At 41.3% G+C, this 12,216-nt stretch overlaps 1 protein-coding gene across 2 annotated transcripts in view; it reads left to right on the forward strand.

Annotated features, from left to right (window-relative positions):
* The window catches only part of arhgef28a (Rho guanine nucleotide exchange factor (GEF) 28a), a 410,055-nt gene that overhangs the window by 317,761 nt on the left and 80,078 nt on the right, over positions 1 to 12,216 (forward strand). For both annotated transcript variants that reach the window (XM_063049236.1, XM_063049238.1), the window contains one exon: positions 7,965 to 8,056. In XM_063049236.1, the coding sequence (XP_062905306.1) occupies positions 7,965 to 8,056 (92 nt within the window). The remainder of the gene's footprint in view (positions 1 to 7,964; positions 8,057 to 12,216) is intronic.

Raw genomic sequence — 12,216 nt, forward strand, 5'->3', positions numbered from 1 at the left:
ATAAGGTGTTGTTCCTCCAACCCTGAGTGTGGCTTCATCTTTACAGTAGAGGAGGCCGTGGATAGACATATCAGAATGGGAATGGGATGTAGAATTAAAATGTGTGGCCACTGGGAGATCCTGCTTTCTGTGGTGGACAGAGCGTAGGTGTTCAGCGAAACGATCTCCCAATCTCGTCAGGTCTCACCAATATGTAGAAGGCCACATCGGGAGCACCGGACGCAGTATATCACCCCAGCCGACTCACAGGTGAAGTGTCGCCTCACCTGGATGGACTGTCTGGGGCCCTGAATGGTAGTGAGGGAGGAAGTGTAAGGGCATGTGTAGCACTTGTTCCCCTTACAAGGATAAGTGCCAGAAGGGAGATCGGTAGGGAGGGATGGGGGGACGAATGGACAAGGGAGTCACGTAGGGAGCGATCCCTGCGGAAAGCAGACGGAGGGGTGGGGGGAAGATGTGCTTAGTGGTGGGATCTTGTTGGAGGTGGCGGAAGTTACGGAGAATTATATGTTGGACCCGGAGGCTGGTGGGGTGGTAGGTGAGGACAAGGGGAACCCTATTCCTAGTGGGGTGGCGGGAAGATGGAGTGACAGCAGACGTGCGTGAAATGGGGGAGATGCATTTGAGAGCAGAGTTGATGGTGGAGGAAGGGAAGCTCCTTTCTTTAAAAAAGGAGGACATCTCCTTCGTCCTGGAATGAAAAGCCTCATCCTGAGAACAGATGCGGTGGAGACGGAGGAATTGCGAGAAGGGGATCTGAGAGTCAGTAGGCTTACAGTAGACATCAGTCAACGAACTCAGCATGTGTGCAGAAAGCAGCGCCAATTCAGTCGTCAATGTAGTGAAGGAAAAGTGGGAGACAGATACCAGAATAGGTTTGGAACATAGACTGCATTGGCGCTGCTTCCTGCACGCATGCTGAGTTCATTGATTTCATTAACTTTGCCTCCAACTTTTACCCTGCTCTCAAGTTTACCTGGTCCATTTCTGACACCTCCCTCTCCTTTCTAGATCTTTCTGTCTCTATCTCTGGTGACAGCTTATCTACTGATGTCTACTATAAGCCTACTGACTCTCACAGCTATCTGGACTATTCCTCTTCTCACCCTGTCTCTTGCAAAAATGCCATCCCCTTCTCACAATTCCTCTATCTCCGCCGCATCTGCTCTCAGGATGAGGCTTTTCATTCCAGGATGAAGGAGATGTCTTCCTTTTTTAAAGAAAGGGGCTTCCTTTCCTCCAGCATCAACTCTGGTCTCAAACGCATCTCCCCCATTTCACGCACATCTGCTCTCACTCCATCCTCCCGCCACCCCACTAGGAATAGGGTTCCCCTTGTCCTCACCTACCACCCCACCAGCCTCCAGGTGCAACATATAATTCTACATAACTTCCGCCACCTCCAACTGGATCCCACCACTAAGCACATCTTTCCTTCCTCCCCCCCTCTGCTTTCCACAGGGATCGCTCCCTACGCGACTCCCTTGTCCATTCGTCCCCCCATCCCTCCCTACTGATCTCCCTTCTGGCACTTATCCTTGTAAAGGGAACAGGTGCTACACATGCCCTTACACTTCCTCCCTCACTACCATTCAGGGCCCCAGACAGTCCTTCCAGGTGAGGCGACACTTCACCTGTGAGTCGGCTGGGGTGATATACTGTGTCCAGTACTCCCGATGTGGCCTTCTATATATTGGCGAGACCCGACGCAGACTGGGAGATCGTTTCGCTGAACACCTACGCTCTGTCTGCCAGAGAAAGCAGGATCTCCCAGTGACCACACATTTTAATTCCATGTCCCATTCCCATTCTGATATGTCTATCCACGGCCTCCACTACTGTAAAGATGAAGCCACACTCAGGGTTGGAGGAACAACACCTATATTCTGTCTGGGTAGCCTCCAACCTGATTGCATAAACATTGACTTCTCAGACGTCCGCTAATTCCCCACCTCCCCCTCGTATCCCATCTGTTTTTTATTTATATACACACATTCTTTTTCTCTCTCTCCTTTTTCTCCCTCTGTCCCCCTCACTGTACCCCTTGCCCATCCTCTGGGCTTTCCCCGCTTCCCTCTTTTCTTTCTTCCCGGATCTCCTGTCCCATGATCCTCTCATATCCCTTTTGCCTATCACCTGTCCAGCTCTTGGCTCCATCCCTCCCCCTCCTGTCTTCTCCTATCATTTTGGATCTCCCCCTCCCCCTCCCACTTTCAAATCTCTTACTAGCTCTTCTTTCAGTTAGTTCTGACGAAGGGTCTCGGCCCGAAATGTCAACTGTACCTCTTCCTAGAGATGCTGCCTGGCCTGCTGCAACTTTTATGTGAACAGCAGACTGGTAGTTTGGTAAAATATATGTTTGGAAACTAGGCAATTACTGTTGACAATTGGAGCACTAAATCATGAGATTCATGTGATTTGATTTGGATTCTTTCTTGTAAATGAAATTGGGAAGGGAATACTGCAATGAATTCATTCTCTGTGGTTAGCTGACTAGTGTACTGGTATTTGGTTTCAAAAGGAATTCGTGAAAATGAATCAGTGGTGTAGAGACCATGGGCTACGTTCTAAATTTATTGTCTTTTTATGTTAAAATCTTGCATGAAGAATTGCAGATTTGAATTCATTATTTAACTATGTGTTTTACATATAATTCAGTTGCAATCTGATTTAATAGTCATTTTTCCCTATTTAAAAAATCATCTTGTGATTACTTAGACAATCTGATGTGGATCCAGAGATTCCAGACAGTGAGGAAAAGGGCATGTAGAGTTTAACCTTGCATTGTGTGTTCAAGTGCTTTCTGCTTAGAAAGATTAGAGCATGTTTACATAAGCTTGATGGATGTTGTGCATCTGTTTCAGCATAAAGAGCCTTTGATCTGCAATTTTTACTTATTGGATGTGAGGAAGTACAAATGTGAAGAAGAATCTAACAAGTTCTGTTTTGGGTATTTCTGTGTAGGAAATGCATTTAAGAAAGACTTGTATATTTATTTGTAAAATCTATGTCCAAGTCTTTCCTAAATACATTTCCCCTACTGTTCATGCATCCCCACAGGTAGCTCCTACCCATCTGAGCTAAAACAAAAACTGAAATGTTGGAAGAACTCAGCCAGTCCAGCTCCATCTGTGGTTAAAAAAAAGTTAATGTTTCAGGTTAATGACCCTTCCCCAGTTGAGAAGAAGGGTCATTGATCCGAAACGTTAACAATTTTCTCTTCCGATAGGTGATTATTTGCAGCATTTTCTGTTTTTCATTAAGATTTCCAGCATCTGCAGTTTGTATGATTTTCACGTCAGTGTACTCTGTCATGCAGCTACTCGGGACAAAACTCGACAAAGACGATTGCATCCTTTTCCAGACCTCTTGGCAAATACAGCAGTCCACAAAGAGGTGGGCAATCACGTGATCTTCACCGCAGCCTGCTCTAGGGTAGCATGTGTTGGGAATGAAACTGTGACCATGCAAGAAGCACCTGACTGGGAGGTCCCCTCACACGACCAGTCAAGTGAGGTCTCAGTCCTTGTTGTTGAGTTCTGCCGATAAGTTATTCTGTCAAATGGTTCTGAATGTGTGTTTTGGAAACCTTCCCACAGGATCCATCATGTCCTTCTCCCACAGGGCTTGCAGGAGGCCCTTACAGCCCCCACTGCCTGAAAGCCTTGTGGTCAGAATTGTTTTTGTGCATAAATCGATCTATGGGGAAAAGGTAGTGCAGCAATGTCTCACAGGCACTGCAAAGGCTTTGTGAGAAATGACCGCTGTATGGGGGTAGGTCCAGTGAAACAGCCTCTTAAACCCTTGCACATGTGAATTGTTTAAAGAGGAAGCATTAGTGGATTTGGTACCTTGTAAGTGTATGTACTGGTTTATGGCACGATGAGTATCTTAACAGATGTAAAGAAATACTAATTGTATTGTTTCCTGTGTATGTATATTTTATGATTGAAATATGTTTTTGAAATGAAGTAAACCTCAGGAAATTAGCCCTGCAATTAATTTTTCCTGCTCCTGATAATTGTCTGGTGACACCTAGTGGTAAATACATTTCAGTAAGAAAATGGTTAAAAAGGAAATTGTATATTTGATTAGGATTAAGAACTTAAAGGTTAATTTTGGAACTTTTCAATATATTAAAAAGATTAAGGATTAAGTAAATTTATCAGTGTGTGCCATTTTATCACCTCAAACTTTCATTGGTGATTTGTGATGCACAGCCACATACCTGTCTTTCTCCATATCCCTTAACACTTGGATCTCAGAATTATCTAGATCTTTAAATATCTAGAAAACTAGATTATCTAGATACCTAGATTTAAAATTATGATCTACCTAGTGAAAGTTGCATCAGTTGTATTATATCTTCAGTTACCCATTTCTTCTTACTTTTTTGTTCTTTTCGAGGGATGGTTTCTTTTGCAGCTACAACCATGGATTCCTTCAGTATGTCCCAGGAAGATTTGCCTCCTTCATCCTGCAGCATTGAAAACGGTTTTTCACCTTGATTGTGTATTCTGTTTTCAGATGAGGGTTGTTTTGTAGTTGTTGATAATCCAGTGGTTCTGATCTTTTTGGTTTCTTTAATTTTCTCATCTTTATTTTCAATTGATGCAACAAAAACAGACCATCAAACTAAGAGACAGCGAAGAATACAAACAACTTGATAAGACAATAAAAAGAAAATGCAGAGAAGCTAGAGGCAGATGGCTAAATGAGAAATGCTCAGAGATAGAAATGCTACAAATCCGTAACCCTGGGACAAAGTTGATGCACAATAAGATTAAAGAACTAACGGGGAAATTACCTTGCTCAGCAAGTGGATGCATCAAGGCAAAAGATGGCAGCTTAATTATGGACGAAGAGGAAATCCTAAACAGATAGACAGAATATATAGAAGAACTTTTTGAAGACCAAAGAGGAGAAAAATCGAACATAAAGAAGAATTTTGAAGGACCTAGCATTCTAAAATCAGAAATTCGAGCAGCCATAAATAAAACAAAACATAACAGAGCAACTGGTCCAGACAACATAACTGTTGAAATGATACTGGCCTTAGAAGATTTTGGAATAGAGAAAATAACAGAAATAGCAAATGAAATCTATGATCATGGGGAGATAACTGATGATTTAAGTAAATCGGTGTTCATCACACTTCCAAAGAAAGAGGGAGCAACAGAATGTGAGTTACATCATACAATAAGCCTGATGAGCCACGTGGCAAAAATTATTCTCAGACTAATCATGATGAGAGCAAGACGCTGTATTAAACCAGAAATCAGTAAAGAGCAATGCGGCTCTGTGGAAAACACTGGAACCAGAAATGCAATTTTCATGCTACGGATGATCTGTGAACGAGCCATCCAGGTACAAAAAGACATCTACCTATGTTTCATTGAATATACAAAAGCTTTTGACACTGTCAGACAGCAAGATCTTCTGGAAATGCTTCAAGATCTTGACATAGATGGGAAAGATATACGTTTCTTAAGAAACTTATACTGGAACCAGGCAGCATCCATCAGGATAGAAGGAGAAGTGAGTGAGTATGTGAGTATCATGAGAGGAGTCAGGCAAGGTTATGTCTTTTCACCAGACTTATTCAACCTGTATAGTGAGAATATCTTGAGAAGTATCAAAGACATCAAAGGATTCACAATTGGAGGCCATAATATAAATAACATCAGATATGCTGATGACATCGTACTAATGGCTGACTCAGAGACAAAACTTCAAGAACTACCCACTATAGTGGCGACAGAAAGTAATCGCAGAGGCCTCTCAATCAACACCAAGAAGTCAGAAAGCATAGTCACCTCCAGAAAGACAAACACCTCACAATGTGTGATCAAGATCGGAAATACAAACATCAAACAAGTCAACAAATTCAAATATCTTGGCAGCCTAATAACAAGTAATGGCAGGTGCGACACAGATATCAAATACAGAATAGCAATGGTGAAAGAAGCTTTCCAAAAATGAAGACCATATTAACAGACAGGAAGATGAGCATGTACACTAAAAACAGAATACTGCAGTGCTACATTTATTCTATCCTGACTTATGGAAGTGAATGCTGGACCATTTCCCCAGCAATGGAAAAGAGACTAGAAGCAGCTGGATTATGGTTCTACAAGAGAATGTTAAAAATATCACGGACCACACACACATCAAATGAAGAAGTTCTCAGAAGAGCCCAAGCAGTTCGATCACTCATACCAACAATAAGATAGAGACAACTCAGATTCCTAGGACATATCATGCGGAAAGATGAACTAGAAAAACTCATACTCTCTGGAAAGATTGAGGGGAGTAAACCTAGAGGATTATGTACATCAAAAGCATAGCCAGGTGGCTACACATCGAGGAAATGGAAGTCATCAAAAAGACGAGGGATAGATCTATATGGAAAACCATGGTCACCAAAGTCCATGTCGGATGTGGTACCTAGACAGACAGACAGTGAAAGTTGTTTGCAGGCAATAGTCCCAAATTTCCACTATCCTATAAAAGAGGAAGTGTTTTAATAACTTCAGACCTGAAAATGTTTAGACTATGCTAAATCCCTGCAGAAAAATAGCTCATGGATCATTAAAAGGGGTGAATTTTGATGACTAATTAATGACTCATAAAATTAAACCTGTAAGGAAAGAGCTGGACAGTGATCAGCGAGGAACTGATCTCATTTGCCAGCCTCACTCGCTATTATCCGAATCACTCAGTCTGCACTTAAGTAGTACAGGCTTTTGGACAAATGCTACTCAGATAAAACAATCCTAACCGTTATTGTCAAGATCCTTTGCTGCCACAAGTCAAAGTTCATGATTGTTTTTTTAGTTACACAGCATGGAGCCAGGCCCTTTGGTCCAATTTATCTCTGTGGACCAAGATGTCTGTGTGAGCGAGTTCCATTTGACTGCATCTAGCCTATACCTCTCCAGACTTTTTCTCTCTGTATATCTGTCTACATGGCTTTTAAACAAAGTAATTATACTTGCTTCTGCAGCTTCCCCTGGTGGCTTGTTTCAGATACCCTCCACCGTCTTTGTGGGAAAAGTTTCATCTCAGGTTCCCTTTTAAATCACCTTCCTTTCACCTTGCTTTTAAATCTTTCCCCTCTCCTAAATCCTTTCCCTCTTGCATACACACATTTACACAACTTAAAGATGAATAAATCTTGACAGCAAGCTCAGATACCCTTAGTTTGCTAACAAATGACTCACATTCGATAACTTTTCCTAAATCTATAAAAAAAAGTTCCATTTCTGACATTCTGAAACATTCAAAGCATTAAAAAGTAATCTATTAAATAATTTTAAAATATTACCAATTAGTAAAATTTTTTTTACAGAATTTGATCATGTAAACAGTTCAAGAAACAAGCAATTAGAGCACACGACCTAATCTCTCACCCATTGCTTTGCCTTGAAATTTATAATGTTATTTGAGTGTATTCCTCAGTAAAATTTGTAAAAACATTGGTAAGTAGGTTTGAGTCTTCTGACTCATGTATGCTTGCAGAAAATCTCAAACTGGCAGCATATATGTAGGGAAATGCTAACAATTCCCTGTAGAATCTGGGACAGTTATGACAGAGTTTTTCTGGTAGTCTACAGTAATGAGGTGATCTGTGATGCTAGTGTGTTTTACTAATCAAAAGGTATCTCAGTTAATTTAGGTGGAAGTTGGAGTACAAGTAAATCATTCACTTGAGAAAAATTTCAATAATTCATGCTAGTTGAAGATGTACAGCTGCTCCAATCTGTGCTTGTCTAAGTGATTTCCAGCACTGATTTCCTCATTTTAGCATTTTTAAATATTTATTTTACAATATGCCAATGTGCTGAGATATACTCAATGAAATCTAGCCACCTTGTTCTGCATTGTAAGTGAAAACTTGCATTATTGATGCAGCAATGTATTCTCAATGTTCCTTTTGTACTTTTTACTCTCACTGATAAAAGTTGCCCCGAGGAAGAGGAAGAGCGGCTAAGTGAATACGAAGAGGACAAGCGCATTTCTGAGGCAAGAGCAGCCAGGACCCGGAAATTCCAAGGTACTTGCATAATGGCTGGGTGTTCTTTGTTCCATTGTCCTTAGTAAACAAATTAAGTGCAGTTTCAGGAAAACGCTTGCAATTTTCCATAACAGGAATCAATTTCTATAGCAGTACGTAAAACAGATTTATTTAGGTAACTTCAGAGTAGTTATGTTTGGCATGATAAGTGCTAGACTTAAACACAAAGCATTAAGGTTAAAACTGTTAATGCAGGAAAAGAAAACATAAACATCATCTTAATTCATTTGAGGAGTGAGGCATTCTCATAACAGAAGATGTTTAATCAAGATACAGGGAAAATATAATTTTTCCCACCCTTTTGTAGTCACTACCTAATTAATTTTCTGATTTGTGGCAAGCGTAAAGCTCTGATGTCAGAAGCTCAGGGAAAAGTGGCCATTATGTATGGGATTCATTTTAATGTGGTCATAACAAGGAAAATATAACATTCAACTTCTAAAAAGTTGTACTGTCTCTGATCTTCTGAATTATAACAATGTGTTAGGTCACAAGCACAAAATGCTAGAGGAACACAATGGATCAGGCGGCATCTACGGAGAAGAATAAAGAGCTGACATCTTTGGCCGAGACCCTCCATCAGGATGTGATGAAGGGACCTTGTGCAGGTCCTTATGAAGGCTCTCGGCTGAAACATTGGCTCTTTATTCCTCTCCGTAGATGCTGTCTGATTTGCTGAGTTCCTCCATCATTTTGTACGTGTTACTCTGGATTTCCAGCATCAGCAGAGTTTCTTGTTTTTATAATGTTCCTCTGTAACTCCCTCTGCAATTGGATCCTTGATGCCCTCATTGAGATACAACAGACTGTGCGGATCAGAAGTAATGTTTCCTCCTCGCTGACAGTCAACACTGGCGCACCTTGTGGATGCATGCTTAGCCCACTGCTGTACCCTGTCTACACCCACGACTATATGGCTGGACACAGGTCAAACACTATCCATATGTTTACTGACAACACAACTATTGTCAGATGGTGACAGGGGGGCATATAGGAGTGAGACAGATCAGCTAGTTAAGTGGTGTCGCAGCAAGAACCTTGCACTCAAAGTCACTAAGACCAAGGAATTGATTGTGGACTTTCAGAAGGGGAAGTTGAGGGAACATACACCAGTCCTTATCGAAGGATAAACAGTGGAAAGTCTCAGCAGGTGCAAGTTCCTGTGTGTCAACATCTCCGGAGATCTATCCTGGGTCCAACATATTGACAAAATTACAAAGAAGGAATGACAGCAGCTGTATTTCATTAGGAGTTTGAGGAGAATTAGTATATCACCAAAGATACTTGCAAATTTCTACAATTATACCATGGACAGGATTCTAGCTGGTTACATCAGTGTCTGTTGTGGAATATCCACTGCACAGGATCAGAAAAAGCTTCAGAAACTTGTCACCTCAGCCAGCTCCATTGTGGCTACGAGCCTCCCCATCATCGAGGATATCTTCAAAAGGCAATGTCTCAAAAAAGTGGCAACCGTCATTAAGGACCCCTTCACCCAGGACATGCCCTTTTTTCATTGTTACCATCAGAGAGGAGGTACAGGAGCCTGAAGACACACACTCTACATTTCAGGAACAGTTTCTTCCTCCTCGTCATCAGGTTTCTAAATGGACTCATGAACACCACCTCAGTATTTTTTCCTCCCTTTTTGCATTACTTATTTATTTTATGTTTTTATGTATACTTATTGTAATTTATAGTTTTTTATTATTATGTATTACAATGTACAACAAATTTCACAACATGCCAGTGATATCAAACCTAAAAAAAGTGTGTTAGGTTAGTTAATTTGTACTTTCCTGCAGTTAAACTTCCTATGGCACCATTTGAAGAGAAGAGGGGGAATAAGACCATAAGATATAGGAGTGGAATTAGGCCATTTTGCCCATCATGTCTGCTCCACCATTTCATTATGGCTGAACCATTTCCCCCTCAGCCTCAATCTCTTGCCCTCTCCCCATATCCCTTCATGACCTGACTAATCAAGAATCTGTCAACCTCTGCCTTAAGTATATGCATTCACTTGGCCTCCACAGCTGCCTATGGCAACAAATTCCACAGATTCACCACTCTCTGCCTAATGAAATTCCTCCTCACCTCTGTTCTAAATGGACTTTCCTCTATTCTGAGGCTGTCCTTTGATCTTAGATTCCTCCACCATAGGAAACATCCTGTCTGCATCCACTCTATCGAGGCCTTTCAACATTCGATAGGTTTCAATGAGATCTGCCCTCCTTCCCATTAGCTGGGCCAATATTCATTCATCAGACAACATCAGTAATCTAGTTGTGGTCCCATTTCTGAACTGAGTTTGATTGACCAAAACCGTTGGTGCCCAAAAAAAATCTGGCAGAGGGGGCATGTAGATGTGCATTGTGTACCTTTAGGATATCACCGCACATCTCTAGCTTGAGTGTGGGATCTAGAAGGAGGGCAAGAAACAACTTTAACAATCTTAGTGAAGCATGAGGAGTCTGAAATAAAAATAAAATTCTGGCTGCTAATGGTGGAGTGATTCAATTCTGGGCTGATCAAAGGGCAAAATTAGAGTAATCTGATTATTATTGAAGATAAGACAATGACAAGAGAAAAGCTATGTAAGGATTTGAAAACAACATGGAGTCTTAAGTTGAGAGTTTCTTGATTAGCTAGTGTAGGTCGGTGAACACAAGGTTGAATAGTTGGGGTTGGCATTAGGAATCAAGTACAAAGACAGAGAAACTTGGCATTCTGTTGATGTGGTCAAGTACAGAGTTAATCCATACAGCAACCGATGCTATTAAGGAAGGTGTGCAGACAGGGAACATGACGGAGGTGCTGACATTGATACGTTAGTTGAAATTTATCTCAGGGTCAGAATTGACAGCCAGGTTGCTTTCAGATAATTGCCATGGAGAGGGAGCAGACTTGTGACAGGAACTGAGAAGTCATTGTTTCCAGATTTCCCTTTATGTACTTAAATACTCATGGAAAATCTAATGATTTATAAACAGCAGAAGAGTCAAGGGAGATGTAGATGAAACAGCAGGCTTTTAAAAGCATTGATGTTTCAAGTCTTGGCGATTTGAGTTTATTCTCAAGGGCACCAGTACAGTGCAACGAAAAACTTGCAGCTGCATCACAGGTATTTAGGTGCAGCCACTACAAAGAATATACAGTAAATGAGACACAAATGATATATAAAATTTTACCACATGGCGAAAAAAAGACTAAGCAAAAGCAAGACTTTAGTGCAAAAAGAAACAAAGAGCCAAACAAAGACAAATTCATGGCAGTAGCTCATGAGGTCTGTAATGTTCCTTTTCTGAGGTAAGGTTAGAGTTGTGTAAGTTCATTCAGGAGCTGGAGGGTTTCAGAAAAGTGTTGGATTTCATGCCTTCTGCCCGATGGTAACAGTAACAGTGTTTGTATCTGATTAGTAGTTGAATGCTGTTGCTGGAATATGATGGCATCAAGGATAGACTCTTGAGGGGTCACAAAGGGAATGGTGTAACTGGGCGATGACTGTATTGACAAAAATGCAGGCTGGTATATTCCGAGTCAGTGGACAATAGTTAAAGACTGATGTTGTTAATCTTGTCACAAGCTTCACATAGCCTGACAGAAGCAAGAAGATTACCCTTTTATAAGGACATAGGAACATATGAACTAGGAGCAGGAGTTGGCCATCTGGCCCATTGAGCCTGCTCCACCATTCAATAAATCATGGCTGATCTGGCTACAGACTCATCTCCACCTACCTGCCTTTTCCTCATAACCCTTAATTTCAAAAATTGCAGCAGACATAATTAATGACTGTTTTAGTACTGTACTGACAGAAATCTTACTAGACAGATTAAAACAGAATTCTGTGAAAGGTGGCTTTGAATTTGGGGGGCTGCAATATTTTCAGGAACCTTAGAGAGGGAGGGTAGAGAGTGATTCAAGAAAAAAGAACGCAAGAAATGGGAACAGGAAGCTATCTGGCTCTTCAGACCTACTCCGTCATTCATAAAGTTCATGTCTGATTCTTCCACCTCAGTTCCATTTTCCAGCAGTTTTCCCATTTCCCTGGATTAACTTAAGGTCCAGGAATCTACTAATGTTTGTTTTGAATAAACACCAGAACCGACCCTGACTCCCGCCATCCGTGGTGGCCT

The sequence above is a fragment of the Mobula hypostoma genome, chromosome 5, assembly GCF_963921235.1.
Source record: "Mobula hypostoma chromosome 5, sMobHyp1.1, whole genome shotgun sequence".
In the NCBI taxonomy this organism is placed as follows: Eukaryota; Metazoa; Chordata; class Chondrichthyes; order Myliobatiformes; family Myliobatidae; genus Mobula; species Mobula hypostoma.